The sequence below is a fragment of the Pongo pygmaeus genome, chromosome 5, assembly GCF_028885625.2.
Source record: "Pongo pygmaeus isolate AG05252 chromosome 5, NHGRI_mPonPyg2-v2.0_pri, whole genome shotgun sequence".
NCBI classification, from domain to species: Eukaryota; Metazoa; Chordata; class Mammalia; order Primates; family Hominidae; genus Pongo; species Pongo pygmaeus.
In genome coordinates this window covers 72,619,722-72,647,546 of record NC_072378.2, presented here as the reverse complement: position 1 = coordinate 72,647,546, position 27,825 = coordinate 72,619,722, and the positions used below count along the sequence as shown (strand labels likewise).

At 44.8% G+C, this 27,825-nt stretch overlaps 2 protein-coding genes across 2 annotated transcripts in view; one reads left to right on the top strand and one right to left on the bottom strand.

Annotated features, from left to right (window-relative positions):
• LOC129039069 (uncharacterized) overlaps window positions 1-23,720 on the bottom strand; it is a 31,532-nt gene extending 7,812 nt beyond the window's left edge. The window contains exons 1-2 of the mRNA XM_063666927.1: window positions 23,581-23,720; window positions 23,145-23,500 (exon numbers count right to left, since the gene is read on the bottom strand). Of these exons, the coding sequence (XP_063522997.1) occupies window positions 23,145-23,500; window positions 23,581-23,720 (496 nt within the window). The remainder of the gene's footprint in view (window positions 1-23,144; window positions 23,501-23,580) is intronic.
• The window catches only part of KHDC1 (KH domain containing 1), a 21,797-nt gene continuing 17,351 nt past the window's right edge, over window positions 23,380-27,825 (top strand). The window contains exon 1 of the mRNA XM_054490403.2: window positions 23,380-23,606. The gene's annotated coding sequence lies outside the window, so the exon portion shown is untranslated. The remainder of the gene's footprint in view (window positions 23,607-27,825) is intronic.

Sequence of the window (27,825 nt, the reverse complement as noted above, 5' to 3'; positions counted from 1 at the left end):
GCCCAGCTAATTTTCACTATTTTTAGTAGAGATGGGGTTTCACCACATTCGTCAGGCTGGTCTCAAACTCCTGACCTCAAATGATCCTCCTGCCTTGGCCTCCCAAAGTGCTGGGATTGTAGATGTTAGCCACCATGCCCTGCCTCATCTGGTTCTTTAAAATTATATATTGCTCTTTGTCATAACACATTCTGCATGCTCATCTTTGTAATTATTTTTTAGAGAATAGAAGAGGTGTGGCTCTCAGTGCTTAGTTGATCAATGAAAAGTTGATTTGTTAGTGATACCATCCATTATCTCAGGTATAAATGAGGGAATCAGGTCTCTTTATCATCAGGTCCCTCTTTTTCTTCATAGTTCTGAATTTTCATGTATTTCAAGACAAGAAGTCCTCAAGAGCAGTGAATCTGAGAAATTAATGTGATTAGTATCTAATTATCACCGATAACATCTTATGTAAACTATATAGAGACTTTTTTGGAGTTCTGAATTTTTCCTTTACTGACTTAAAAAAACCCCACACAAATGAGTGAATCCATTTAGGACCGAGCAAGGAAAAGTAGCTCTTATTCCCTGACACACTGTGGTATGGTTTGGCAGCAGGATAAGGCTGGGAATGGGTGTAGAGTTCTCACTGGCTACACAGATGGGTTCCAAGTCTTCCCTTGCTGAGTGGACAGTTTTGCTGAATCATGGTTCTAAGTCTTGCCTTTCTGAGTGGACAGTTTTGCTGCATCATGTGGATAGATAAGTTTAATAGTTTTCCCCTTTGTCCTTTCCTTTTCTAAATGTGATTATTTATAGGAAATGTGCTTTGGAAACTAGCATAAAGGAGAAAAAAGGCCTTTCCAGTTTGTCTTTTAAAGAACAAGCTGGGGATGGAGTTAAGATAAGATTGAGCTCCATCTGGTGGCTAACTTTGATCAGTTTTGGAACTAGGAACTGACCAAAATCTGGAAAGCCTGATTCCTCTAAAAATAGAAAATGGGCCGGGTGCGGTGACTCACGCCTGTAATCCCAGCACTTTGGGAGGCCGAGGCAGGCAGATCACCTGACGTCAGGAGTTTGAGACCAGCCTGGCCAACATGGCGAAACCCTGTCTCTGCTAAAAAATACAAAAATTAGCTGAGCATGGTGGCAGGTGCCTGTAATCTCAGCTACTAGGGAGGCTGAGGCAGGAGAATTGCTTGAACCCGGGAGGCAGAGGTTGCAGTGAGCTGAGATCATGCCACTGCACTGCAGCCTGGGCTACAGAGCTAGATTCCATCTTAAAAAAAAAAAAAAGAAGAGTCATGATAAGCATGAATAAGGCATAGAGGCCAAATCAGCAGAGTCAATGGTCTCTGGTAGGACTGGTGGGATTTTTGCCAAGACTTTAAAAGATGATGAATAAAAAGTAACATTGTGTTTCTATGGCAAAACAAACTCTATGGAAATTTAAAGAGTGGGATATTTATAATGCAAAGTAACAGACACACAGGGTGGCTCACACTTGTAATCCCAACACTTTGGGAGGCTGAGGCGGGCGGATCACCTGAGGTCAGCAGTTCGAGACTAGCCTGGCCAACATGGTGAAACCCCATCTCTACTAAAAATACAAAAATTAGCCAAGTGTGGTGGCATGTGCCTGTAATCCCAGCTACTTGGGAGGCTGAGGCAGGAGAATCGCTTGAACCCAGGAGGCAGAGGTTGCAGTGAGCCGAGATTGCGCCACTGCATTCCAGCCTGGGTGACAAGAGCGAAACTCCGTCTAAAAAAAAAAAGCAAAGTAACAGACACAAAACTTCACAGGCAATCCTTTAATCTTTTCAAGATTCAAAGAAGGTCAGGAAGGGTGGTAAGCCTGATATCCCAAGAGAAAGGGCAGCTTTAAGAGCATGCCTGGAGTTTGAGCCTGGCAGATGAGGCTGCTATCAATCCAGCAATGTTGGAATCATCCAACAGGTTCTTCTTGCCTGCTACACAGGGAAATCCAATTCACGGAGACAGCATTGTGGTAGTAAAGAAATAGTTTAATTAATGCAAGGCCAGCCAAGCAGAGAGACAGGAGTTTAAGATTACTAAAATCTGCCTCCCTGAGAGCTCAGAGGCCAGAGTTTTTATAGATAATTTGGTGAGCAGGGGGCTAGGGAATGGTTGAAGATGAAATCTTAGGGATGTGGAAAATGGTCCTTGTGCACTAAGCCCACCTCTGGGTGGGGACCACAGGACTGGTTGAGTCAGGAGTCATGGGCCCCGGTAGGGTATGTCAGTTGCCAGAATGCAAAAGTTTGAAAAACAATTCAAAAGATCAATCTTAGGTTTTACAATAGTGATCTTATCTACGAGGAAGTCACAAATCTTGTAACCTATGACCCCATACCTTCTGAGCAGTAAGGGATTACAAAAACTAAGCCTACATTTTGGCAGAAGTCAGGCCCTCTCATAATCCTAATATTGTGGGTTTTCATTAGTCTTACAAAGGCTGTTTCAGTTCCTGAACAAGGAGGGGATCCGTTTTAGAGAGGAACTGTTATCATCCTTGCCTTAAAGTTAAACTAGCAATTACATTCCTCCCAAGGTTAGTTTGGCCTATGCCTAGGAATGAGTGAGGACAGCCAGCCCGTGAGGCTAGAAGCAAGATGGGGTCAGCCGTGCTAGACTTCTCTCATTGTCATAATCTTTGCAAAGGTGGTTTCAATGTGCTGGAGAGGATGAAGGGTGGAGTGGGAAAATACTGCAGTTATCAAAGAGGAAAGAATGGGGCTGGGCACGGTGGTCACACCTGTAATCCCAGCACTGTGGGAGGCGGAGGCGGGAGGATCACCTGAGGTCAGGAGTTCAAGACCAGCCTGGCCAACACGGTGAAACCTTTTCCCTACTAAAAATACAAAAATTTGAACCTGGGAGGCGGAGGTTGCAGTGAGCCAAGATCGCGCCACTGCACTCCAGCCTGGGCGACAGAGAGAGACTCTGTCTCCAAAAAAAAAAAAAAAAAAAAAAGAATGAAAACCAGTAAGGTAAAGATTCAACTCCAAAAATTAAAGAAAACAGAATGATCCTAAAGAAATAAAAACTAAGGGCCAGGAGCTTACACCTGTAATCCCAGCACTTTGGGAGGCCTGGGAAGGAGGAGGATCACTTGAGGTCGGGAGTTGAGACTTGCGTGGATCACTTGAGACCAGCCTGGGCAACACTGTGAGACCCTGTCTCTATATAACAAAACACCTAAGGAAATAAAAGATTAAAGCAAAAGCCAATGGAATAAGAAACAAAATAGGATAAACAAAACCAAAAGCTGCTTCTTTAAGAAAAAAAACTATTAACACTTGAGTCCATACAGTTAAAAAATGAATAATTAAATAAATGAGGTAGAACAGACAAATCTCCCATGCAGAATTTCAAATAATTTATGTAGGTACTCTGTCCTCATGGAGGTGGAGCATAACTCCCGGTTCCTTCATTAAATGTGAGCTATACGTAACAACTTCCTTCAAAAGATTACAAAAAGGAAAAGGAAGGGATGAGTAACTTTACAGTGGAGAGGACTGACAGACTACTTCAGCCTGATGATCAAGGTCAACATAAAAATTGAAGTCATGTTAATACCATGTACCTCCGGTATGTAACTGCCCAGTGGGTTCACCTTGCCCATTTCCTAGACAGAGCCAATTTATAAAGACAGGCGAATTGTAAGAGAGAAAGTAATTCACGTAGAGTCGGCTGTGCAGGAGACCAGAGTTTTATTATTACTCAAATCTGTCTCCAGGAGCATTCGGGGTTCAGAGTTTTGAAGGATAATATGGTGGGTGGGGGAAGGACAGTGTGTCGAGAGTGTTGATTGGTTAGGTCAGAGGTGAAATCATAGGGAATTAAAGCCTCTTGCACTGAGTCAGTTCCTGGGTGGGGGCCACAAGATCAGATGAGCCAGTTTATCGATCTGGGTGGTGGTGCCAGCTGATCCATCAAGTGCAGGGTCTGTAAAGTATCTCAAGCACTGATCTTAAGAGCAGTTTAGGGAGGGTCAGAATCTTGTAGCCTCCAGCTGCATGACTCCTAAACTATAATTTCTAACCTTGTGGCTCCACAAGTCCTACAAAGGGAGTCTAGTCCCCAGGCAAGAAGGAGGTTTGTTTTGGGAAAGGGCTGTTATCATCTTTGTTTTAACCTATAAACTAAGTTCCTCCTAAAGTTAGTTGAGCCTAAGCCCAGGAATGAAAAAGGACAGTTTGGAGGTTAGAAGCAAGATGGAGTTGGTTAGATCAGCTCTTTTTCACTGTCTCAGTTATAATTTTGCAATGGCAGTTTCAGGTATAATGTGATGAAAATGGCGCTTACTTTATGGTCTTCCTCCTCAAAACCCCTAATCCCAGTCTAATCATGAGACTTCAGACAAACTCCACTAGAGTGGCATCTTTTTTTTTTTTTTAGACAGTCTCACTCTGTCACTCAGACTGGAGTGCAGTGGTGTAATCTTGGCTAACTACAAGCTCCGCCTTCCGAGTACAAGCAATTCTCATGCCTCAACCTCCTGAGTAGCTAGGACTACATGCGCGTGCCACCACGCCTGGCTAATTTTTGTATTTTTAGTGGAGATGGGGTTTCACCATGTTGGCCAGGCTGGTCTCAAACTCCCAGCCTCAAGCGATCCACCCACCTTGGCCTCCCCAAGTGCAGGGATTACAGGCGTGAGCCACCGCACCTGGCCTAGAGTGGCATCTTAAAATATACTTGACCAGCATGCCTCAAAACTGTCAAGGTCATCAAAAACAAAAAAAAGTCTGAGAATCTGTCACAGCCAAGAGGAGCCTAAGGAGACATGATGACTAAATGTAATGTGGTACACTGTTTGGGCTCCTAGGGCAGAAAAAGGACCCTAGGTAAAAACTAAGGAAATCAGAATAAAGTATGGGCTTTAATATAAGATGTTAATAATAGGAAAAACTGAGTATGGGGTAAATGGGCACTCTGTACTATCCTCACAATTCTTCTGTAAATCTAAAACTATTTTTTTTTTTTTTTTTTGAGATGAAGTTTCACTCTTACTGCCCAGGCTGGAGCGCAATGGTGTGATCTCGGCTCACTGGAATCTTTGCCTCCTGGGTTCAAGCGATTCTCTTGCCTCAGCCTCCCAAGTAGCTGGGATTACAGGCGCCCACCACTATGCCTGGCTGATTTTTTATATTTTAAGTAGAGACGGGGTTTCACCATGTTGGCCAGGCTGGTCTTGAACTCCTGACCTTCAGGAAACGCGGGGATTACAGATGTGACCCACCGCACCCAGGTGTTTTTTTTTTTTTTTTTTTTGAGAGAGTCTCGTTCTGTTGCCCAGGCTGGAGTGCAGTGGCATGAGCTTGGCTCACTGCAACCTCTGCCTCCCGGGTTCAAGTGATTCTCCTGCCTCAGCCTCTTGAGTAGCCGGGATTACAGGTGTGTGCCACCACTCCTGGATAATTTTTCTATTTTTAATAGAGACAAGGTTTCTCCATGTTAGGCTGGTCTCAAACTCCTGACCTCAGGTGATCCCCCTGCCTTGGCCTCCCAAAGTGCTGGGATTACAGACAGGCACCACCATGCCAGGCTAATTTTTGTATTTTTAGTAGAGACAGCGTTTCCCCATGTTGGCCAGGCTGATCTCAAACTCCTGACCTCAAGTGATCTGCCCTACTTGGCCTCCCAAAGTGGGGATTACAAGCGTAAGCCACCACGCCCAGCCAAAACTTTTAAAGGATGTGCTTTAGGAAGAAGATATATGATCACAGAAGGGAGTTCTGGGGAAAATGCAAACTGACAAGATTTAAAAAGCTATTAAAAAAGAAATTAGGTTGGGCCTGGTGTCTCACACCTGTAATTCCAGCACTTTGGGAGGCCAAGGTGGACAGGTCACCTGAGGTCTGGAGTTTGAGACCAGCCTGACCAATATGGAGAAACCCCATCTCTACTAAAAATACAAAATTAGCTGTGTGTGGTGGTACATGCCTGTAATCCCAGCTACTCGGGAGGCTGAGGCAGGAGAATCACTTGAACCTGGGAGGCCGAGGTTGCGGTGAGCCGAGATTATGCCATTGCACTCCAGCCTGGGCAACAAGAGTGAAAAGAAAAAGTCTCAAAAAAAAAAAAAAAGAAATTAAAGACCATTGTAATTCACAAATAAGTCACATAGAAGGATATGTTTGGCTGGGCATGTTGGGTCATGCCAGTAATCTCAGCACTTTGGGAGGCTGAGGTGGGCTGATCGCTTGAGCCCAAGAGTTCGAGACCAGCCTGGACAACATGCAAAACCCCATCTCTACAAAAAATAAAATACAAACATTAGCCAAGCATGGTGGTGCATGCCTGTGGTTCCAGCTACTTGGGAGGCTGAGATGGGAGGATCACCTGAGCATGGGTAGGTAGAGGCTGTAGTGAGTTGTGATCGTGCCACTGCACTCCAGCCTGGGTGACAGTGAGACTGTCTCCTCAAAAATAAATAAAATAAAAAAGGATATGTTTAATCTTTATTAATTTTAATTTGAAGGAGGGTAAATAATCTGGGTATTATTTCTTCTAGTAAGTGTAGGACTGGCTATCACATTTCTCTAACTATAAAAGTAGAGAAGGGTGGATGTAGTCAACTGTGAATAGGCCAAAGGAATGCAGAAAAAGTAGGAACTATACCAAGAACAGGAATGATGAGAAACAATAATGATCACATACAAAATAACAAAATAGAAAGAGGGCCCAACAGTACCTCACAATAATGATGTAATAATACCTCATCTTGGCCGGGCAAGGTGGCTTACGCCTGTAATCCCGGCACTTTGGGAGGCCAAGGTGAGTGGATTGCATAAGCTCAGGAGTTGGAGATCAGCCTGGGCAACACAGCAAAACTCTGTCTCTACGAAAAATATAAACATTAGCTGGGTGTGGTGGTGTATGCCTATAGTCCAAGTTACTTGGGGGACTGAGGCAGGAGGATTGCTCGAGCCTAAGAGGTCAAGGCTGCAGTGAGCTATGTTCGCCACTGCACTCCAGCCTGGGTGACAGCGATACCACATCTCTTTAAAAAAAAAAAAAAAAAAAAAAAATCCATGGTCCCATGTTATCATTGAGGCAAATGGAGAAAAAAAATTCAATAAATTTTCCCAATTATTAATATGCAATTTTAGCAGACTTTTCTTGATACTGTAGAGCATATACAGAGATTTATATACAGTCAAATGGCCATATAGTTGGCTTGGTTTTTTATTTTCATTTTTATTTTTTGAGACAGAGTCTCGCTCTGTTACCTAGGCTGGAGCGCGATCTCGGCTCACTGCAGCCTCCACCTCCCAGGTTCAAGCAATTCTCCTGCCTCAGGCTCCCAAGTAGCTGGATTACAGGTGTGCGCCACTATGCCTGGCTAAGTTTTTTGTATTTTTAGTAGAGACAGGGTTTCGCCATGTTGGCCAGGCTGGTCTTGAACTCCTGAGTGCAAGTGATCTGCGAGCCTTGGCCTCCCAAAGTGCCGGGATTATAGGCATGAGCCACCATGCCAGATTGACCTGGTTTTTATTCATTAATACCACATGCATTAATTAAGGCTAACTGGTTGATAAATATGCAATCACTGTAACAGTCAATCATCTAGTGTTTAACTGTGTACCTAGGGTCTCAGTAGTAAAAGAATATAGATTTATCATCCATGCCAAAAAGGAGTTTGTAGCCAAGTGTGAGAGAATGTATTCACATGAAAAGTGACAAAGAGGCAGGAAAAACGTTATTTGATGTTCTCATACTGTCCTCATCTGTAAAATTCGTGTACAATAGTGCCCCCTTATCCTTGGGGGATACGGTCCAAGACTTCCAGTGGATGCCTGAAACCATGAATATAACTGAACTCTATATGTACTGTGATTTTTCCTATGCATACATACCTATGATAAAGTTTAATTTATGTTAGGCACAGTAAGAAATTAACAACAACAATAAAACAAAAAAATTACAACAATATACTGTAATAAAATAAAAATCATAATGCAAAAATTCATAATGAAAAAGTTGAATGGATTTAGTCCCATAAAAACATCAACATTTGTGATACTGAAAAAGTACTATAAATAAAAGTAAAACCAAATGAAAACTAAAATGAAAAATAAAGAGCTAGGGTTAGCCTACAGTGGCTCATGCCTGTAATCCCAGCACTCTGGGAGGCCAAGGCAGGAGAATTGTTTGAGGCCAGGAGTTCAAGACCAGCCTGGGCAACATAGCGAGACCCTGTCTCTAAAAATAAAAAAATAAAAAGTTGTTGTAGACTAGTAAGAAAAAGAAACACATCAATAGAAATATAGGCAAAGGACATGAGAAGGCATTCTGGCCAGGTGCCATGGCTCACACCTGTAATCCCAGCATTTTGGGAGGCTGAGGTGGGGGGATCACTTGAGGTCAGGAGTTTGAGACCAGCCTGGCCAATGTGGCGGTGAAACCCCGTTTCTACTAAAAATACAAAAAAAAAAAAAAAAAAAAAAAAAATTAGCTGGGCGTGGTGGCTTGTGCCTGTAATCCTAGCTACTTGGGAGGCTGAGGCAGGAGAATCGCTTGAACCTGGGAGGCAGAGGTCGCAGTGAGCCGAGATCGCACCACTGCACTCCAGCCTGGGTGACAGAGCAAGACTCCATTTCAAAAAAAAAAAAAAAACACCCGAGAGAGAGAGAGAAAGCATCTACAAAAGAAACACAAATGTTTGACAAAGGTATAAAAAGATATTTAACTTCACAAACAATAAAAACCATAAAACCTGACATACACCAAATGCTAATTCAGTGATTTTTTTTTTTTTTTTTTTTTTTTGAGACACGGTCTCCATCATACAGACTATAGCACAGTGGCTGGTGTGATCATGGCCCACTGCAGCCTGAACCTTCCAGGCCCAAGCGATCCTCCTGCCTCTGTCCCACCTACTGCTACCTCTGTAGCTGGGACTATAGATACATGCCAACATGCCTGGCTAATTTTTAAGTTTTTTTTATAGAGACAAGGTCTCACTATATTGCCCAGGCTTGTTTTGAACTGGACTCAAGCAATCTTCCTGCCTCGGTCTCCCAAAGTGCTGGGATTACAGATATAAGCAATTGCGCTTGGCCCAAGCGGTATTTTAAAGTTTTATACTAACTGATAATGTGTTTTGTCATTTAAGCTACTGAAAATCATGATAAAGAAACATGAAAGACTTGTTCTGTTTTTTTTGGAGACAGTCTTGCTCTGTCACCCAGGCTGGAGTGCAATGGCACAAACTTGGCTCACTGCAACCTCTGCCTCCTGGGTTCAGGCGATTCTCCTGCCTCAGCCTCTTGAGTAGCTGGGATTACAGGCGCATGCCAACATGCCTGGCTAATTTTTGTATTTTTAGTAGAGATGGGGTTTCACCATGTTGGGTAGGCTGGTCTGGAACTCCTGACCTCAGGTGATCCACCCGCCTCCGCCTCCCAGTCTTGAATTACAGGTGTGAGCCACCGTGCCCGGCCAGACTTCTTTTTAACTAACAGTTAAGGAGAATGGAATCAGTTTGTCAATGTTTCAACACATAAAAACTTAATTTATAGAGCCTATTTTTTCAAAACTAGCATTAATGAAAGAAAAAACAGGAATGTTCTTCCTTATTTACAAAAGTTCCCTGGGACATTAATTATCCTAGCTACACCCACTTAATGCAAAAAAATTGAAAAGCTGAACCAACCTTTTGTTAATTCTTCACCTTTTTTCTTCATGTGGGAGCAAGCAAAGAAAGCTTTCTTGTCAATCGATACCAATCGCTAGGTATATTTTACATTTATTTTTTATTATAACTTATTTTGAATCTTTAAACAAGTCTCTAAAAGTGACCTGTCTAAAAGTGAATATAGAGTACAGAAAACACTTGCTGCCCTTTAGCTACAGGTGCAAAAAAGGAGGATTCAGACAGGGCCTCGGAGGCCAAGGCTACTGGACACAGTTTTATCCCACTGCACTAAGGTGTGGATAACAGTTTACAAAGTTGTTTTTTTGAGACAGGGTCTCCTTCTGACCCCAGGTTGGAGTGAGGTGGTGCAACCACTGCTCATTGCAGCCTTAACCTCCCAAGCTCAAGCGATCTTCCCACCTCAGCCTTCCAACTAGAAGGGGCAACAGGCACATGCTACCAAGCCTGGCTAGTTTTTATTTTTTTTAATACTTTTCTTTTTTTGGAGATGAAGTTTTGCTTTTTCGCCCAGTGAAGTGGCACGGTCTTGGTTCACTGCAACTTCCACACCCTGGGTTCAAATGATTCTCCTGCCTCAGCCTCCGAAGTAGCTGGGATTACAGGCATGTGCCACCACATCTGGCTAATTTTTGCATTTTTAGTAGAGACGGGGTTTCACCATGTTGGACAGGCTGGTCCTGACCTCTTGACCTCAGGTGATCCACCTGCCTCAGCCTCCCAAAGTGCTAGGATTACAGGCCTGAGCCACCACACCAGGCCTCTTTTTTTTTTCAGATGGAATCTCACTCAGTCTGCCGCCCAGGCTGGAGAGCAGTGGCACGATCACTGCTCACTGCAACCTCCACCTTCCGGGTTCAAGCAATTCTCTTGCCTCATCCTCCCGAGTAGCTGGGATGACAGGCGTACACCACCACGCCCCGCTAATTTTTGTATTTTTTGTGGAGACAGGGTTTCACCATGTTTGCTAGGCTGGTCTTGAACTCCTGGGCTCAAGTGATCCTCCTGCCTTGGTGTCCTAATATGCTGGGATTACAGTGTCAACCATGATGCCTGGCCCATAGTTTTGTTAACAGCTTCCTGGGCAGTCTCCCGACCTATTTCCAGTGACTTCAGGCTTCACTCAGTCTGTTCATCACTGTGACTAAGACGAAAGCACTGGAATGAGTATTCTGTTTTAAGCGAATTCATGGTTTCCAGGCTGAACATCACTATTCCTAGAAGTAAAGCATGGAATTGAGGAGGCACACTGTACAGGAACACATAAGGATATACAGAGAAAGTGACCCTACAGAAAACACGGCTGAGGCTACCCTACTGGTCACTCTAGAGCAGACCACCTGCAACAGAATCACCCAGAACACCCAATAAATAAATAATGATAACTAATATTTATTAAGCACTTCCCATGTGTTCTAAGTGCTTTACCATATTCATTCATTCCTTTAATCCTTGGGGAAAAATCTGTAAGTAGGCTGCTGTCAGTAGCCCCATTTTACAGGCGAGGAGACTGAAGAACAGGAAGGTGAAGTCATTTGCCAGTATGCTTGACTGCTGGAAGGGAGGGAGGCTGTGCAGGGTGAGCTGCATGTTTATAGTGCTCCTGGGTTCATTCTAAGTGTGAGAATCACTGAGTACAGGACTTTCTGGGCTGGAGTTTTTATTTTTTATTTTACTTTTTTATGGGATGCACAAACTGCAGAGAAATGGAGTCGTGCACCGAGGCAGGAGTTTTGTCACAGAAAGTGGAAGCCAGCTGGATTCCTTCTCAATCTCTTAAAAGAGAGGTTTGGAGGGGCAGATGGAGGGAAGGGTCTGGGATAGGAGATCTTCAAACCTCTTCTTCTTTGGATTTCCCAGTGGCCTCCCACAGTGCCTCATTCCGGGGCTTCCATGATTACTCTGAAAACCAAGGAATCCTAGCTTCCCAGGATGTGAGAGGGAGTCCCAGTCCTGTGGGAGGGAAGTTGTGCAAGTGAGAGGATGGATCCCATAGCACAGATGGCCTAGGTTTCTACCACCTTGGGCCTGGGCACATGAAGCTCCTTACCCCCAGCCTGTTTCTTTCAGGATCTCCCTGCCAAGATGTGAATCAGCCTTTTTTATTTATTTATTTATTCTGAGATGGAGTCTTGCTCTGTCACCAGGCTGGAGTGCAGTGGTGCCATCTTGGCTCACTGCAACCTCCTCCTCCCGGTTCGAGCAATTCTCCTGCCTCAGCCTGCCAAGTAGCCGGGACTACAGGTGTGCGCCACCACGCCCAGCTAATTTTTTGTATTTTTAGTAGAGACAGGGTTTCACCATATTGGCCAGGATGGTCTCGAACTCTTGACCTCATGATCCACCCGCCTTGGCCTCCCAAAGTGCTGGGAATACAGGCGTGAGCCACTGCGCCTGGCCCGTGAATCAGCCTTTTGTCATGTTTCTGGCACCACCACCTTCTGGAGATGAGGATCTCAACATTGCCCTCAGAATCTGGCTGTCCTATATGGAGCAGGACCTTAAACTCCTGCTGGAACACCAGGAGGAAGACTCTGCTTCAGCCTGTGTAGAAAGGAAGGTTGAAGTTTTACCAAATGGGGCAAGGCTGGGAGGGGACTGGGGGGAGAGGGGAAAGACGTCACTGGGATGCTGGCCTGCAGGACACCAGAGTCTGCCTTAGGTTTCAGGCGGGTGGTTTAGTGTGAGCCAGGGGAGTCAAAAGTGTAGCACAGTGGTAAAGACTCCAGGACACTTACCAAATATCTTTTCCAGGTGACCAGCCACCAAGCAAAGCACTGATGGTTTCAGAATGTGCCTAAACCTGCACCAGTGAGGCAAGTATGCAAAAGGAGTCCCTTTCCGGGATGGACACAGTTCCCATAGAGCCGTGTCACCCTGCACAGGGTTGCAACCAGGCTGGGTGCCATTGCCTGCAAACAGACTGGGATCTGTTTTTGTTTTTTTGTTGTTTTGTTTTTAAGACAGAGTTTTGCTCTTGTTGCCCAGGCTGGAGTGCAGTGGTGCGATCTTGGCTGACCACAACCTTCGCCTCCTGGGTTCAAGTGATTCTCCTGCCTCAGCCTCCCGAGTAGTTGGGATTATAGGTATGTGCCACCATGCCCAGCTTTTTGTATTTTTAGTAGGGACGGGGTTTCTCCATGTTGGTCAGGCTGGTCTCGAATTCCCAACCTCAGGTGATCTGCCCGCCTGGGCCTCCCAAAGTGCTGGGATTACAGGCATGAGCCACCGCACTCGGCCTCAGACTGGGATCTGAAATTAGAGAGAATCCCTTGTGGACTGGGGACAGGACAAGACTGCTCTAGATTGGCCCATGGTGCCAGGTTAGTTCCTTCTGTAAGCCCCACCTCCTTCAGGGGCACCCGCTAATTGGCTCCCTCAGATCCTGGCTAGCCAGTACAAGGCCTCAGCAGTGCATAGATCCCATCTCCAGCCAGTCCAGGTGGTGCTCGCATGGTTAGGGTACATGAACCTGGGTTGGAATACAGGCCTTCTTCGCTCCAGTTGTTTCCCAATAATAAATGTTATAAAATTACCAAAGGCACTGTATTAGTCTGTTATGCTGCTACACGAGACTGGGTACTTTACAAAGAAAAGAGGTTTAATTGACTCACAGTTCCACATTGCTGGGGAGACCTCAGGAAACTTACAATCATGGCGGAACGCACCTTTTCACAGGGTGGTAGGAGAATGAATGAGCGCCAGTAGGGGAAATGCCAGATGCTTATAAAACCATCAGATGTCGTGAGAGTCACTCATCACAAGAACAGCATGGGGGAAACCGCCCCCATGATCCAATTATTTCCACCTGGTCTTGCCCTTTACATGTGGGGATTATTACAATTCAAGGTGAGATTTGGGTGGGAACACAGAGCCAAACCATATAAGGCACACTGCTCACCAACATTAGGTAGAGTTCATAGATTCCTTTTTCTCAGTAATGGATGCATTAGAATGAGGATGATTGCTGCAATGCTAACCAGCTAATAAATAGAAGTGGACTGGGATGAGAGTCCAGGCAATCGCCTAATGAGCCCCGCTATACATATTTGCAAAAATGTAAAATGATGCCATTCTTTTTTGTTTTGGCAAATAGTTATTTTTCATTAAAAATGTAATGTTATGTTAATATTGGATAAAAATTGATTTAATAAAAATGTTATAACATGTAGTGGCTATTACTGTCATTTTATTTTTTTTAGAGAAAGGGTCTCACCCTGTCGCCCAGGCTGGTATGCAGTGGCTCCATCGTATTTCACTGTAGCCTCAAACTCCCGAATTCAAGCAATCTACCCAAGCAGCTGGGACTACAGGCATGTGCCACCACACCTGGTTAACATTTTATTTTTTATAGAGATGCAGTTTCATTAGGTTGCTCAGGCTGGTCTCCACTCTTGGCTTCAAGTGATCCTCCCACCTTTGCCTCCCAAAGTGTTAGGATTATAGGTGTGAACCATTGTGCCTGGCTTATTTTTTTATTTTTTCTAAGACAGAGTATTGCCCTGTTTCCCAGTCTGGAGGGCAGTGGCGTGATCTCGGCTCACTGCAAGCTCCACCTCTTGGGTTCACACCATTCTCCTGCATTCATGCCATTCTCCTGCCTCAGCCTCCTGAGTTGCTGGGACTACAGGCACCTGCCACCACGCCCGGCTAATTTTTTGTATTTTTAGTAGAGACGGGGTTTCACCGTGTTAGCCAGGATGGTCTCGGTCTCCTGACCTCGTGATCTGCCCACCTCGGCCTCCCAAAGTGCTGGGACTACAGGCGTGAGCCACGGCGCCTGGCCCGTGCCTGGCTTATTACTATTATTTTAAAATGAATAAATAAAATAACATTTTAAAATGTCAATTTTAGGCTGGGAGCGGTGGCTCGTGCCTATAATTCCAGCACTTTGGGAGGCCGAGGTGGGCAGATCACGAGGTCAGGAGATCGAGACCATCCTGGCTAACACGGTGAAACCCCGTCTCTACTAAAAATACAAAAAATTAGCCGGGCGTGGTGGCAGGTGCCTGTAGTCCCAGCTACTTGGGAGGCTGAGATAGGAGAATTGCTTGAACCCAGGAGCCGAAGGTTGCAGTGAGCCGAGATCACGCCACTGCATTCCAGCCTGGGCAACAGAGAGAGACTCTGTCTTAAAAAAAAAAAAAAAAAAAGAACAAAAACCAAACAAACAAAAAAGCCAGGTGCGGTGGCTCACGCCTGTAATCCCAGCACTTTGGGAGGCCGAGGTGGGCGGCTCACGAAGTCAGGAGTTTGAGACCAGCCTATCCAACATGATGAAACCCCATCTCTACTAAAAATACAAAAATTAGCCAGGCGTGGTGGCACGTGCCTATGATCCCAGCTACTTGGGAGGCTGAGGCAGGAGAATCGCTTGAACCTGGGAGGTGGAGGTTGCAGTAAGCCAAGATCACCCCATTACACTCCAGCCTGGGTGACAGAGTGAGACTCCATCTCCAAAAAAAAAAAAAGAAAAAAAGAAAGAAAAGAAAATTATCCAGCCCAGGCCCTAAAATATAAAGATCTCTCCCTGGCTTTTTTTTCCCCCCCCTCAAGATGGAGTCTTGCTCTGTCACCCAGGCTAGAGTGTAGTGGTGCCATCTCAGCTCACTGCAACCTCTGCCTTCTGGGTTCAAGCGATTCTCCCGCCTTAGCCTCCTGAGTAGCTGGGATTACAGGCACCCGCCACCAAGCCTGGCTAATTTTTGTATTTTTAGTAGAGATGGGATTTTACCATGTTGGCTAGGCTGGTCTCGAACTCCTGATCTGAAGTGATCTGCCCATCTCGGCCTCCCAAAGCGCTGGGATTATGGGTGTGAGCCACCACGTCTGGCCTTCTACCTGGCTTTTTCCTTCTGAGATTGTGCTATGGTTCTATCAAGATGGTGTAGGAGGGCCAGGCGCGGTGGCTCATGCCTGTAATCCCAGCACTTTGGGAGGCTGGGGTGAGCGGATCACAAGGTCAGGAGTTCGAGACCAGCCTAGACAACATGGTGAAACCCTGACGTGGTGGCAGTTGCCTGTAGTCCCAGCTACTCGGGAGGCTGAGGCAGGAGAATAGCTTGAACCTGGGAGGCAGAGGTTGCAGTGAGCTGAGATTGCTCCATTGCACTCCAGCCTGGGTGACAGAGCAACATTCCGTCTCAAAAAAAAAAAAAAAAAAAAAAAGATGGTGTAGGAATTCTAATAAACGTAGGTGTGTGTGATCACACGTTTTTTCTGGTGGACCTTCAGAGACAAATTGTACCTTTCTATGAGTAGTGTTGTCTGGTGTTGACAGTCAACACTACTTATGGAAAAGCACAATTTGTAACTTTTTTTTAATGGGATTACACTATAAAGAGTTGATTTTTCAGTCCACATCCATATGTACTAAGGACATCCCCATCTGTCAGTACATACTGATCAACCTCAGTCTTCTTATTTTTTTTTTGAGATGGAGTCTCACTCTGTTGCCCAGGCTGGAGTACAGTGGCACGATCTCAGCTCACTGCAACATCCGCCTCCCAGGTTCAAGTGATCCTCCTGCCTCAACACCCCCTAGAAGCTGGGATTACAGGCAAGCGCCACCATGCCTGGCTAATTCTTGTATTTTTAGTACAGAAGGGGTTTCACCATGTTGGCCAGGCTGGTCTTGAACTCCTGACCTCAGGTGATCCACCCGCCTTGGCCTCCCATAGTGCTGAGATTACAGGTGTGAGCCACTGCGCCCAGCCCAACCTCAGTCTTCTTAATGGCTATTCACTATTACAAGGTAAGAATGCATCATACATGTTTCTTACGCTTTTTTGACTTAGACTCATAATAAAAAATACATTTTACACCAGGCACGGTGGATTACGCCTGTAATCCCAGCACTTTGGGAGGCCAAGGCAGGTGGATCACGAGGTCAGGAGTTCAAGACCAGCCTGGCCAAGATGGTGAAACTAAAAATACAAAATTAGCCGGGTGTGGTGGTGGGTGCCTGTAATCCCAGCTACTCAGGAGGCTGAGGCAGAAAATCACTTGGACCCAGAGGGCGGAGGTGGTTGCAGTGAGCCGAGATCATGCCACTGCACTCCAGCCTGGGCGTCAGAGTGAGATTCTGTCCCCCCGACCAAAAAAAAAAATTTTTTTTACATCATGTCTATATATTTCAAAAAGAAATTAATAGACTTTGCTCCATTCTCTTTTATATTATAAAGGGTATTGATTGTGACCGACTAAGCTAATTTCACCATTCTCTAATGGGTGACAACTTGCAGTCTGAAAAACACTGCCATCATTTACTAATTAACGATTAAAATATTGACAGAATGTACAAAGAAAAAGAGCAACAGGTCGGGTGCGGTGGCTCACGCTTGTAATCCCAGCACTTTGAGAGGCCGATGTGGGCGGATCATGAGGTCAGGAGATCGAGACCAGCCTGGCCAAGATGGTGAAACCCTGTCTCTACTAAAAATACAAAAAATTAGCCAGGCGTGGTGGCACGCGCCTGTAGTCCCAGCTACTCGGGAGGCTGAGGCAGGAGAATCACTTGAACCTGGGAGGTGGAGGTTGCAGTGAGCTGAGATCGCGCCACTGCACTCCAGCCTGGGCGACAAGAGCAAAACTCGATTTCAGAAAAAAAAAAGAAAAAAAAGAAAAAATAGAAACAAAAACTTTTCCACTATAGGATCATTTCCTTCAGGACACTAAGTGAAGAGGGTGTTGATATATATTGTCAACTGGGTATAGTGGGTTAAACTGAATACCTCAAAAAGATATGTCCAAGTTCTAATTCCTGATACTTGTGAATGTGGACTTACCTGGAAATAAGGTCTTTGCAGATGTAATTATTATTTTTCTGTTTTTCTTTTTCTTATTTTTTTGGAATGGAGTCTCGCTCTGTTGCCCAGGTTGGAGTGTAGTGGCAAAATCTCAGCTCACTGCAACCTCTGCCTCCCGGGTTAAACCATATAAAAATTTTAAAATGATTCCTAAACTACAAGCTCTACAAAAAACACGCATGAAAAAGGCTTAGTCCTATCCATGTACTAAATAGTACAATACTTCAATAAATAAAAGGCTGCAGTTTTATTAATGCATGAAAAAACCAATCAATGAAATAGAACAGAAAACCAAAAATACACCCACATATATGCATAGAAATTTAATATTTAATAAAGGGGACCATTCAGATTACTGTGGAAAAGGCGGATTACTCAATCAAGGACTGAATTACCATTGGAATAAACAGGTTAACCTATTAAAAATCCATTTGAGGCCAGGTGCAATAGGTCACACCTGTAATCCCAGCACTTTGGGACGCCAAAGAGGGAGGATCGCTTGAGCCAAGGAGCTTGAGATCAGCCTGGGCAAGACGGTGAGACCTTGTTTCCACAAAAATAAAAATTAAAAAATTGGCCAGGCATAGTGGTCCACATGCCTGTAGTCCCAGCTGCTCAGGAGACTGAGGTGGGAAGATAACTGGAGCCCAGGAATTTGAGGCTGCAGTGAGCTATGATCACACCACTGCACTCCAGCTTGGGTGGCAGAGTGAGGCTCTGTCTCCAACAACAACAACAACAATAACAACAACAAAAAACAGTAAAATTAGACTTAAATATATATGTAAAATAATAAAAATAATAAAAATTCATTTGAACTATACCTAACAACCTAAATCGAATCACACCTCAGGAACATCAAACATTTAAATGTAAAAAAGAAAACTCAAACCATACCACAGGAAACCATTAGCAAATATTTTATAGTCATGGAATAAGGAGGGCATTCGTAAGAATGAAACAAAATCCACAGAAAATAAACATAAAAAGATTCAGGCTGGGCACAGTGGCTCATGCCTGTAATCCCAGCACTTTGGGAGGCCGAGGTGGGGCAGATCACGTGAGGTTGGGAGTTTGAGACCAGCCTGACCAACATGGAGAAACCCCGTCTCTACTAAAAATATATAAATTAGCCAGGCATGGTGGTGCGTGCCTGTTACCCCAGCTCCTCAGGAGGCTGAGGCAGGAGAATTGCTTGAACCCAGGAGGCGGAGGTTGCGGTGAGCCGAGATCGTGCCATCGCACTCCAGCCTGGGCAATAAGAACGAAACTCCGTCTCAAAAAAAAAAAAAAAAGGCTGAATAATATTCTGTTGTATGTCTAAATCACATTTTGTTTATCCATTCATCTGCTCATGGATTCTTGGGTTGGTTCCACATTTTGGCCACTGTGAATAATGCTATTATAAATACTGGCATCCAAGTATCTGTACTTATTTCAGTCTCTGCTTTCAATTCTTTTGAATATATACCTAAAAATGGAATTGCTGGGTCATAAGGTAATTCTCTAACTTTCTGAGGACACATCAAACTGTTTTCCACAGTGGCTGCACCATTTTATATTCCTACCAGTAATAACAAGGGTTCAAACTTCTCAGTATCTTTGCCAACAATTTTGTCTTTTCCATTTTTTCTTTTCTTTTTTTTTTTTTTTTTTTGAGATGGAGTCTTCCTCTGTCACCCAGTCTGGAGTGCAGTGGCGTGATCTCAGCTCACTGCAACCTCTGTCTCCCAGGTTCAAGCAATTCTCGTGCCTCAGCCTCCCGAGTAGCTGGGACTACAGGCGCCTGCCACCACAACCAGCTAATTTTTGCATTTTTTGGTAGAGACGGGGTTTTGCCATGTTGGCCAGGCTGGTCTTGAACTCCTGACCTTAGGTGATCCACCTGCCTTGGCCTCCTAGAGTGCTGGGATTACAGGCGTGAGCCACTGTGCTTGGCCCCATTTTTTTGATAACAGCCATTCTAATGGGTATGAACTGGTATCTCATTGTGGTTTTGATCTGCATTTCCCTAATGACTAGTGATGTTGAACATCTTTTCATGTTCTTATTGGCCATTTGTATATCGTCTTTGGAGAAATGTCTATTTAAGTCCTTTGCTTATAATTTATTGTTTGAGATAGGGCCTTGCTATGTTGCCCAGGCTGGTCTCGAACTTCTGGGCTCAGCAATCCTCCTGCCTCAGCCTCCTGAATAGTAGGGACTATAAGTGTGTGCCAACACACTTGGCTACTTTGTTTATGTTTCAATTGGGTTGTATTAATCTCTTATCAGATACATGATTTGCAAATATTTTTTTCTCATTCTGTGGGTTGTCTTTTCATTCTTCTTCACATTCTTTGATGCACAAAAGTTTATAATTTTGATGAAATCCAATTCATCTTTTTTGTTGTTGTTGCCTATGCTTTTGGAGTCATATCTGAGAAATCATTGCCAATCTAACATCATGAAGCTTTTGCCCTGTGTTTTCTTCTAACGGTTTTACATTTAGGTCTTTGATCCACTCTAAGTTCTGTATCTGGTATAAGGTAAGGAGGCCAACAACATTCTTTTGTATGTGGATATCCAGCTTTCCAAGAACCATTTTTTGAAAAGACTGTCCCTCCTCCATCGAATGGTCTTGGCACCCTTGTTGAAACACAGGAGGACTTTAAAGTCAACTCAGATTTCTCAGCTTTTTGTCTGGGCTCTTGATAACTGCTTCCTCAGTAAATGACAACATATATCCATGCAGTAGTGCCTATTATATGATAAGGCAAGGACTATTGAGCTAATGAAAGTAAAAAGCTTAGAAGAACACCTGTGGTATGTAGTAAAAGCTCAACAAATGTTGGTTATTTCATTATTAAGAGTGACACTAGAGTCCAACATCTCACTTGTTTTCATTAAAGGTTTTAACATTTTGCAGAGTTTGTTATGTAAGTCAGGCCAAAAGGTACTATACTCTGATCACAACTAATCTTTGGATTTTACCCCAAGACAGATCCTTATCCACTCCTTTGCTTCTAAGTTTATTTTGCCTCTTATAACAAGTGTTGCACTCAACACCCAAAGATAAACCTTGATCTTAACATATGGCATGCTTTTTGTCAATGCTTTTTGTATGGATACTAAGACCCTTAAGTTGGGTGAGTGTGAGTGCCATTGCACTGCACTTTAGCCTGGGTAACAAAGCCAGACCTTGTCTCCCCCCAGAAAAAAGAAAAAGAAAAGGGGTCTCGCCATGTTGCCCAGGCTGGTCTCAAACTCCTGGTCTCAAGCAATCCTCCCACCTTTGCCTCCCAAAATGTTAGGATTACAGGTATAAGCCACTCTGCAACCAACCAAAACTTCCACTTCCACTTCACCAACAAAGTTTCTTTCATTTCAGACTGATTTTCCAAGTGTACTCTAAGAGGGTAACCCTGCCTTTTAGTTGTGTTGATGCCACAACTATCAGTCTACTTATGAAGTCCAGGATTTAAATGCTAAAGACAAGAGAACCTGAAAAAGGCTTACTCAAACTCCTCTCAGCAAGAGCCCTTAGTCTCCATTCCCACCTTCCTCCAATCCAGCTCACAGTGACCAGTCACCAGTTACCTCTTTTTTTTTGAGACGGAGTCTTGCTCTGTTGAGTCTCGCTCACTTGCCCAGGCCAGAGTGCAATGGCACAGTCTTGGCTCACTCCCAGGTTCTAGCAATTCTCCTGCCTCAGCCTCCCGCGTAGCTGGGATTACAGGCATCCACCATCATGCCTGGCTAATTTTTGTATTTTTGTAGAGATGGGGTTTCACCATGTTGGCCAGGCTGGTCTTGAACTCCTGACCTCAGGCAGTCACCTCTTTTCTGTCCACTCAATTCCTTCCTCAGTACAGAGTTCCTACTTCATTCTTCTCTCAACATTGTAATTGTTTTGGGGTTTCTGGGGAGAATTTATCTTACTTATTTCCTTATCTCAAAGGCCTATGCAGAACAGCTAAATAGGTAACTGATGAGAAATATACTACTAGACAAACTAACATTCACTCAACCTAAAGGTCTTAGAAATTTGTTCTGTGACATTTTATTAAAACTACACCCTGCATCCAAGAGTAAGGGCTGAATGATTCCTTTTATCCTAGAGTGCACTAGTCTCTGGGATATACATGCACTCCTCAATCAGTTCTCAGATGATTCTGCCTCTAAGAGCAGCAGAAACTACAGGTAATCATGTCTGGGCTTACTTGAAGTTGTGTGCTCATTCCAAAATCTGCCTTGCTCACTCAAGAGTCCAGGTATCACTGGCCTTCGAGGTCATTAGGCAGCATCCAGTCTTGGAAGCAAACCATTCCAGATTTTTGACTCTGCTTTCCTGTCAATGTCAGCTAGAGGAACTCTTCTCCCTGCCTTGGCCCTGGCTGGTCCTGGTTCCACTCTGGCTCATTTGCTTCCACACCTGGCCTATGATACCACATGACTAATTCCATCCTGTGTGCCTCTGGCCCAGGCTTGCCAAAGGAATGCACTCAGAGCATCTCTATCTGTTCCTGTCCATCAGTTGCTGGTTGCGCACTGGCACTGCACATACCTGCTCCACAGAATCTTCAACCTTCAGGACTCTACCTGCTCACAGGTCCTGGGTTCCTACAGGCCTTCTTCATCAAGGGTGGAGCCACAGCTTTGCCCCAAGAGGGCAACCTGCCTCCTTGTTCCTGTACTGGCTTGAGACTCCTAGGCTGTGTCTGACCTAGCTGATAGGCCAGAAGCTTTAGGATGAAAAGAATACTGGAGGAGTCCTCAAAGTTAGAACTTTTATTGGTGTCCGTGTGACCCTTCCCTACTTACCTTAGTGATTTCGTGATTTCAGTGAAAAAGACGCAACCTAGATAAGATTGCAAGTCCCATACCTTCCTGGGGGCAGAGTCGACCTCAGACAGGGTCTTGCTTTGTTTCCCGGGCTGGAATGCAGTGGCGCGATCTCAGCTCACAGCAGCCTCAAACTCTCGGGCTCAAGCAATCCTCCCACCTCAGCTTCCCGTATAGCTGGGACTACAGGCGTGCACCACCATGCCCAGCTAATTTTTAAATTTTTTGTAGAGACAAGGTCTCCCTCTGTTGCCCCAGCTGGTTTCGAACTCCTGGGCTCAAGCGATCCTTGCTCTTTGGCCTCCCAAAGTGTTGGGATTACAGGTGTGAGCCACCGTGCCTGGCCCGACCTTTTGTAAATACTCCCAACTAATTGTCCAAACGGAGTTGAACAAAACAGTCTTCTTCCCAATACTGCCAGGGAGGGCCAAATTCTTCAAATTCATGTTTGAGGCCATAAACCAACAGGAGTAAAATGGAATCCGCAGGAAGCAATGACAAGAAACCCAAAAACACTCATTTCCCTCCAGCCCAAGTGGCAGATGGGATCTCAAATACACCACGGTGTGATGCGTGACAGGCTGTTCACTGGGGATGTGGCGCATTTTAAGTGCCCTGCAGAGGGTGGGCCTGGGTCATCCCCCCCGCGACACCCCTCCCCAGGCAACATTCCTGGGGAGTCTGGACCTCTCTTGGTGGACCGACTCCCGAGGGTCTCTAGGTTTTTTCACCCCCATCTCTGGGTGAACTGAAGGCATGGGAAGAGGCAGCCCCACAGCCTGGGTCCCCAAAACCCCCTCCGGGCTGAGAGCAAGAGATGCCGCCTGGAGGCCACTCACCAAGCAGCTCCGCTGGGTCAGCAATGGGGGTCGGGGTCTGGGTCATTGCCACTGGCTCGTCCCTCCGCCCACCCTTGCTTCCCGGACTCAAGAGCTGCTGGGCTCTCGGCGCGCCGGCAGTGGGCTCCGCAGGCTGTCTCCTACACAGAGCAGGTGGGAGGAGGGCTCTGGGTTGCTTCCCGCGCCGCAGCCGCGCGCTTCCGGCGGGATCGCCGCCACTTCCGCTCGAGCGCGCCTCGCGCGGCCGCGGCGCGAGCCGGGACCCCGGGAAGGGTAGGGTGCGCGGCCCAGGAGGCACCGCTGTCTCCTCACAATCGGCCGGGCCTGCAGCCGCTGCTGCCGCCGCCGCCGCCGCCCTACTCAGGGAGTGGCCCAGGCCTGCGGCGCGCCACCCTCACCTCCTTCATTCCTACCGTCAAAGCCCAGCCTTGGCTACCTGACCCCCGTGTGGTCTCGAACTCGGTTAGTCCGGTGAAGGGACAGAGAAGCCTGGGTTCCCGGCGGCATCACTGAGATGCTCAGTCCTGAATTCTGCCCTCCATTAGGATTATCTGCTTTGTGGGATAATTTCCTCATTGGTTGAGTCAGTGAGTTGCGTGTCTGCAAGAGAGCATCCTATCTGGTGGGTCTTCATCTAGATCTTGCACATTTCTTACTAAGTTCATCCTAAGAATATCTTACAGATAAGGAAAGTGAGCTGCAAAGAAGTGTAAAAACAGGGGAAATAGGAGATAGCAGTATAAAGAGAAAAATTAAAACAGCGTGACTTTCCTCTATTGTTAATTGATTTGGGGACATTTTAAACTTGTAGAAAGAAAAGAAACACGGGTTTTGTTGACACATCTCAAAACAAAATGGGTGTAACACCTTTAAAATGTAAACTATTGTGCTGGATATATTTGTATTCTTTTGAAGTCATTTAAAGTAATCGCATGAGGTGTTGCCTGCTGTTGGACCAGTAGTTTCTTTTTAGTATTCAAGCAAAGGCATAGTGAGGAAATAGTAAGAAAAAAAGAAGGAATGCTGTAACAAGAAAAAAGGAAAAGGAGGAGCAGATGAAAAGGGCAGGAAAGGTTTAACATTTACGTAGCACTTGCTATGCACCAGACACTTTTAAGCTTTTTGAATGTATTAACTCATCTAGTTCTCACCACAGCCCTATGAAATGGGTATACTGTTATCACCTCTGGTTTACAAAGAAGGCAAGTGAGGTCAAGAGAGGTTAAGCTACTGGCCCAAGGTTACACAGTAAGTGGCAAAACCTTTGCTTGAGCACATCAATTTGGCCCCAGAGTCTATGATTTTTTTTTTTTTTTTTTTTTTGAGAAGGGCCTCTTTCCTGTTGCCTAGGCTGGAGTGCTGTGGCACCATCATGGCTCACTGCAGCCCCAACCTGCCGGGCTCAGTGAATTCTATCACCTCAGCCTCCTGAGTAGCTGGGACCTCAGGCACATACCACCTTGCCCAGCTAGGCTTTTTTTTTTTTTTTTTGAGATGGAGTCTTGCTTTGTCACCCAGGCTGGAGTGCAGTGGTGTGATCTTGGCTCACTGCAACCTCCATCTCCCGGGTTCAAGTGATTCTCCTGCCTCAGCCTCCTGAGTAGCTGGGATTACAGGTGCCTGCCGCCATGCCCAGCTAATTTTTGTATTTTTAGCAGAGACGGGGTTTCACCACCTTGGCCAGGCTGGTTTTGAACTCCTGACCTTGTGATCCACCGGCCTTGGCCTCCCAAAGTGCTGGGATTACAGGTGTGAGCCACCACTCCCAGCCTATTTTTTTTTTTTTTTGTATTTTTTTTGTAGTGACAGGGTTTCACTATATTGCCCAGGCTGGTCTCAAATTCCTGGGCTCAAGGGGTCCGCCTGCCTCGACCTCGCAAAGTGTTGGGATTACAGGTGTGAGCCACTGTGCCTGGTCCTAGAGTCTATGCTTATTTTTTAAAAAAAATTTTATTTATTTATTTTTTTTTTGAGACAGAGTCTAGCTCTGTTGCCAGGCAGTGGCGTGATCTTAGCTCACTACAATCCCCACCTTCTGGGTTCAAGCCATTCTCATGCTTCAGCCTCTCAAGCAGCTGGGATTACAGGCATGTGCCACCATGCCCAGCTAATTTTTGTATTTTTAGTAGAGACGGGATTTCACCATGTTGGCCAGGCTGGTCTCAAACTCCTGACCTCAGGTAATCTGCTCACCTCGGCCTCCCGAAGTGCTGGGATTACAGGCGTGAGCCACCATGCCTGGCCTATGCTTCTAATCACCACACTATATTTCCTCTAAAGAGAGGGTAAGACTTGAATCAACTGGATTTGATGCTACTGAGTAGGAGCAGACAAGAGAGGTTTGCAAGGTAATTACTCTTCCATGATGTGAGATTATGGGCTAAAATGTTTCATAGAACAAAAATGCCATGAATAAAGTTTAAAAAGAGGAAACATACAGTGCACAAAGAATTAACATCTGGAATAGACAGTGAAAACAAATATGTATAAGAAAAAGACAACCCTATAGAGAAATGGGCAAATGTATAAATAGACAATAGATGAAGAAGTAAGAATGAAATAAAACTGACCACATAAAAAAGATGCTTAACTGCACTAGTGATGCTGGCATGCAAAGCAAAACAATAGAGAGATCCATTTTCTCCCACACTGGCTAAAACTGAAATTTGAAAATATCAATTTTGTGGAAAAGTGAATATTCTTAGTAGAAGTATAAATCAGGATAGCCACTGCTAGGGGTGGGGGTAGATTTGGCAGTATTAATTGAAGTTAAAATATTAAAATTAAGTAATCTTTGAAGTAATATTGATTATAATGAAAAACATTGCTTCAGACATTCTAATTTAACTTTTTTATTCTACAGATAAACAGGTGTTCAAAAAGAGGTATGCAAAATATTTAACTGGAAACATTTTTTGCATAATAGTTTAAAATTAGAAAAATATAATTTCAGCAGGTAAATAAACTATGGTAATAGTTTACTCATTCTCTAAACAAATATTTGTTGATTGCTTACTAGGTATAAGGCATTATTCTGAACATTGAGGATAAATTGACAGTTATCTTTGTGAACTAGAGAAAGATGATAGGGTGGGTTAGGGGCTAATTAACATTCCCCAGCCCAGACCCTTCCCCTTAATTCTTTGTTACATCTTGATAGAATGATTTCAATTTGTTCTGTAAATCACACTGGACTCCCCTGTAATGACTACAGAAAGAAAAATGTTTTTTATATGGATATATGGGTATACCCCAATTTGAAGGCATAAAGGCACAATAGCGGACTCTAAAGTAGGAATGAGGAAAGCTGGAAAGGAGGGGGGCCATGCTGATACAGACCATCAAGAAAAGCTTGAAGAGATGTCCCAAATACCCTGATGACTTACTTTTCACTGAAATGCAAAGAAATTGGCATCTTAGATATGCTTCCAAAGAATGTGCCCTACCCCCTGGACAGCTTTTAATGAAGGCAGGACTACAGCAAGATAAACAGCCAGATAATTGGTTAAAAAGAAAGACTTGCAGGGGCTTGTTTCTTATTGTTTATATGGTAAATGCCTAGTTAGGACAAAGACAAAGAGCTTGAACATGGTTTGCTCACACTATCCCTGGTGAATAGATTCAATTACAAAAGAGATTGATGTCTCAACCATAGCAAAAACCTTGTCAAGCTCTCAACTTAGACCACAACATGCTTGTTTAAAAGTGTGGAGAAGGGGCCAAGAGAGGAAACAACATGACAAGGAGTTTGTAAATCTAAAGGATGACTTTCTTGCTGCATGTAACTAGTATGTGACTGCTTCTGCATTCCCTTTGATCTATCCTTGGCTTTCTCAATGTAAATATTTTTGTTCTAAAAATTGGGGACCAAATCTGGTCCTCTCAAGGAGAAGTAAGAAGAACCCCAATGTCTTTCTTCTTCCAGCTAATTTAAAATAATTGGATTTAGCCAGGTGTGGTAGTGCATGGCTGTAGTCCTAGTTATTCAGGAAGCTAGGGCAGGAGGATGGCTTGAGCCCAGGAACTCCAGGCTAGTGCACTATAACTGCACCTATGAATAGCCACTGCACTCTAGCCTGCGCGACAGAGCGAGACTCTGTCTCAAAAAAAAAAAAAAAAAAAAAGCATATTGGATTTGTCAGCAGAAAGCCTTCCAAAATGAGGAAAGATGGGACCTGGACTTGAGTGCCAACTCTAGAATCACTTTCATAGCCACACGGGAAAGTAAAACACTATCTGAATCTCAAAATATTCTGTCTTAAGCCACCAGGTTCCCTTAAGAGCATGTTGTTCCCAGTATTGCCCTGGCATGGAGTAGGAAGAAGCAGGGCCCCAAGGAATTTGTGTAAGGCTCCTGAGCAGCAGATTCTATTAAAAATTCTTCCTGCAAGCCCTGCCCTTGCAATTACTGCCATTCCTCTCACCAGTTGGCTCCCGTTGGGTCAGGCCTCTAGCCCTAGCAGCTCAAAGCTTGAGACGATAGTAGGCAGCCCAATAGGCCCTTCCAGACAATCTCCATCTGCTGGATGAGCAGCTCACCTGTGTCTTAGGGAGAGGCAGAAGGCTCGCAGCCTTGCACTCAGGCACATTAACTTATGTGATCCAGCAACTGCTGGGAATTAGGAATGATTAATACCATTTTACAGGTAGGGAAACTGATGCTGAGAGATAGGTACCTTTT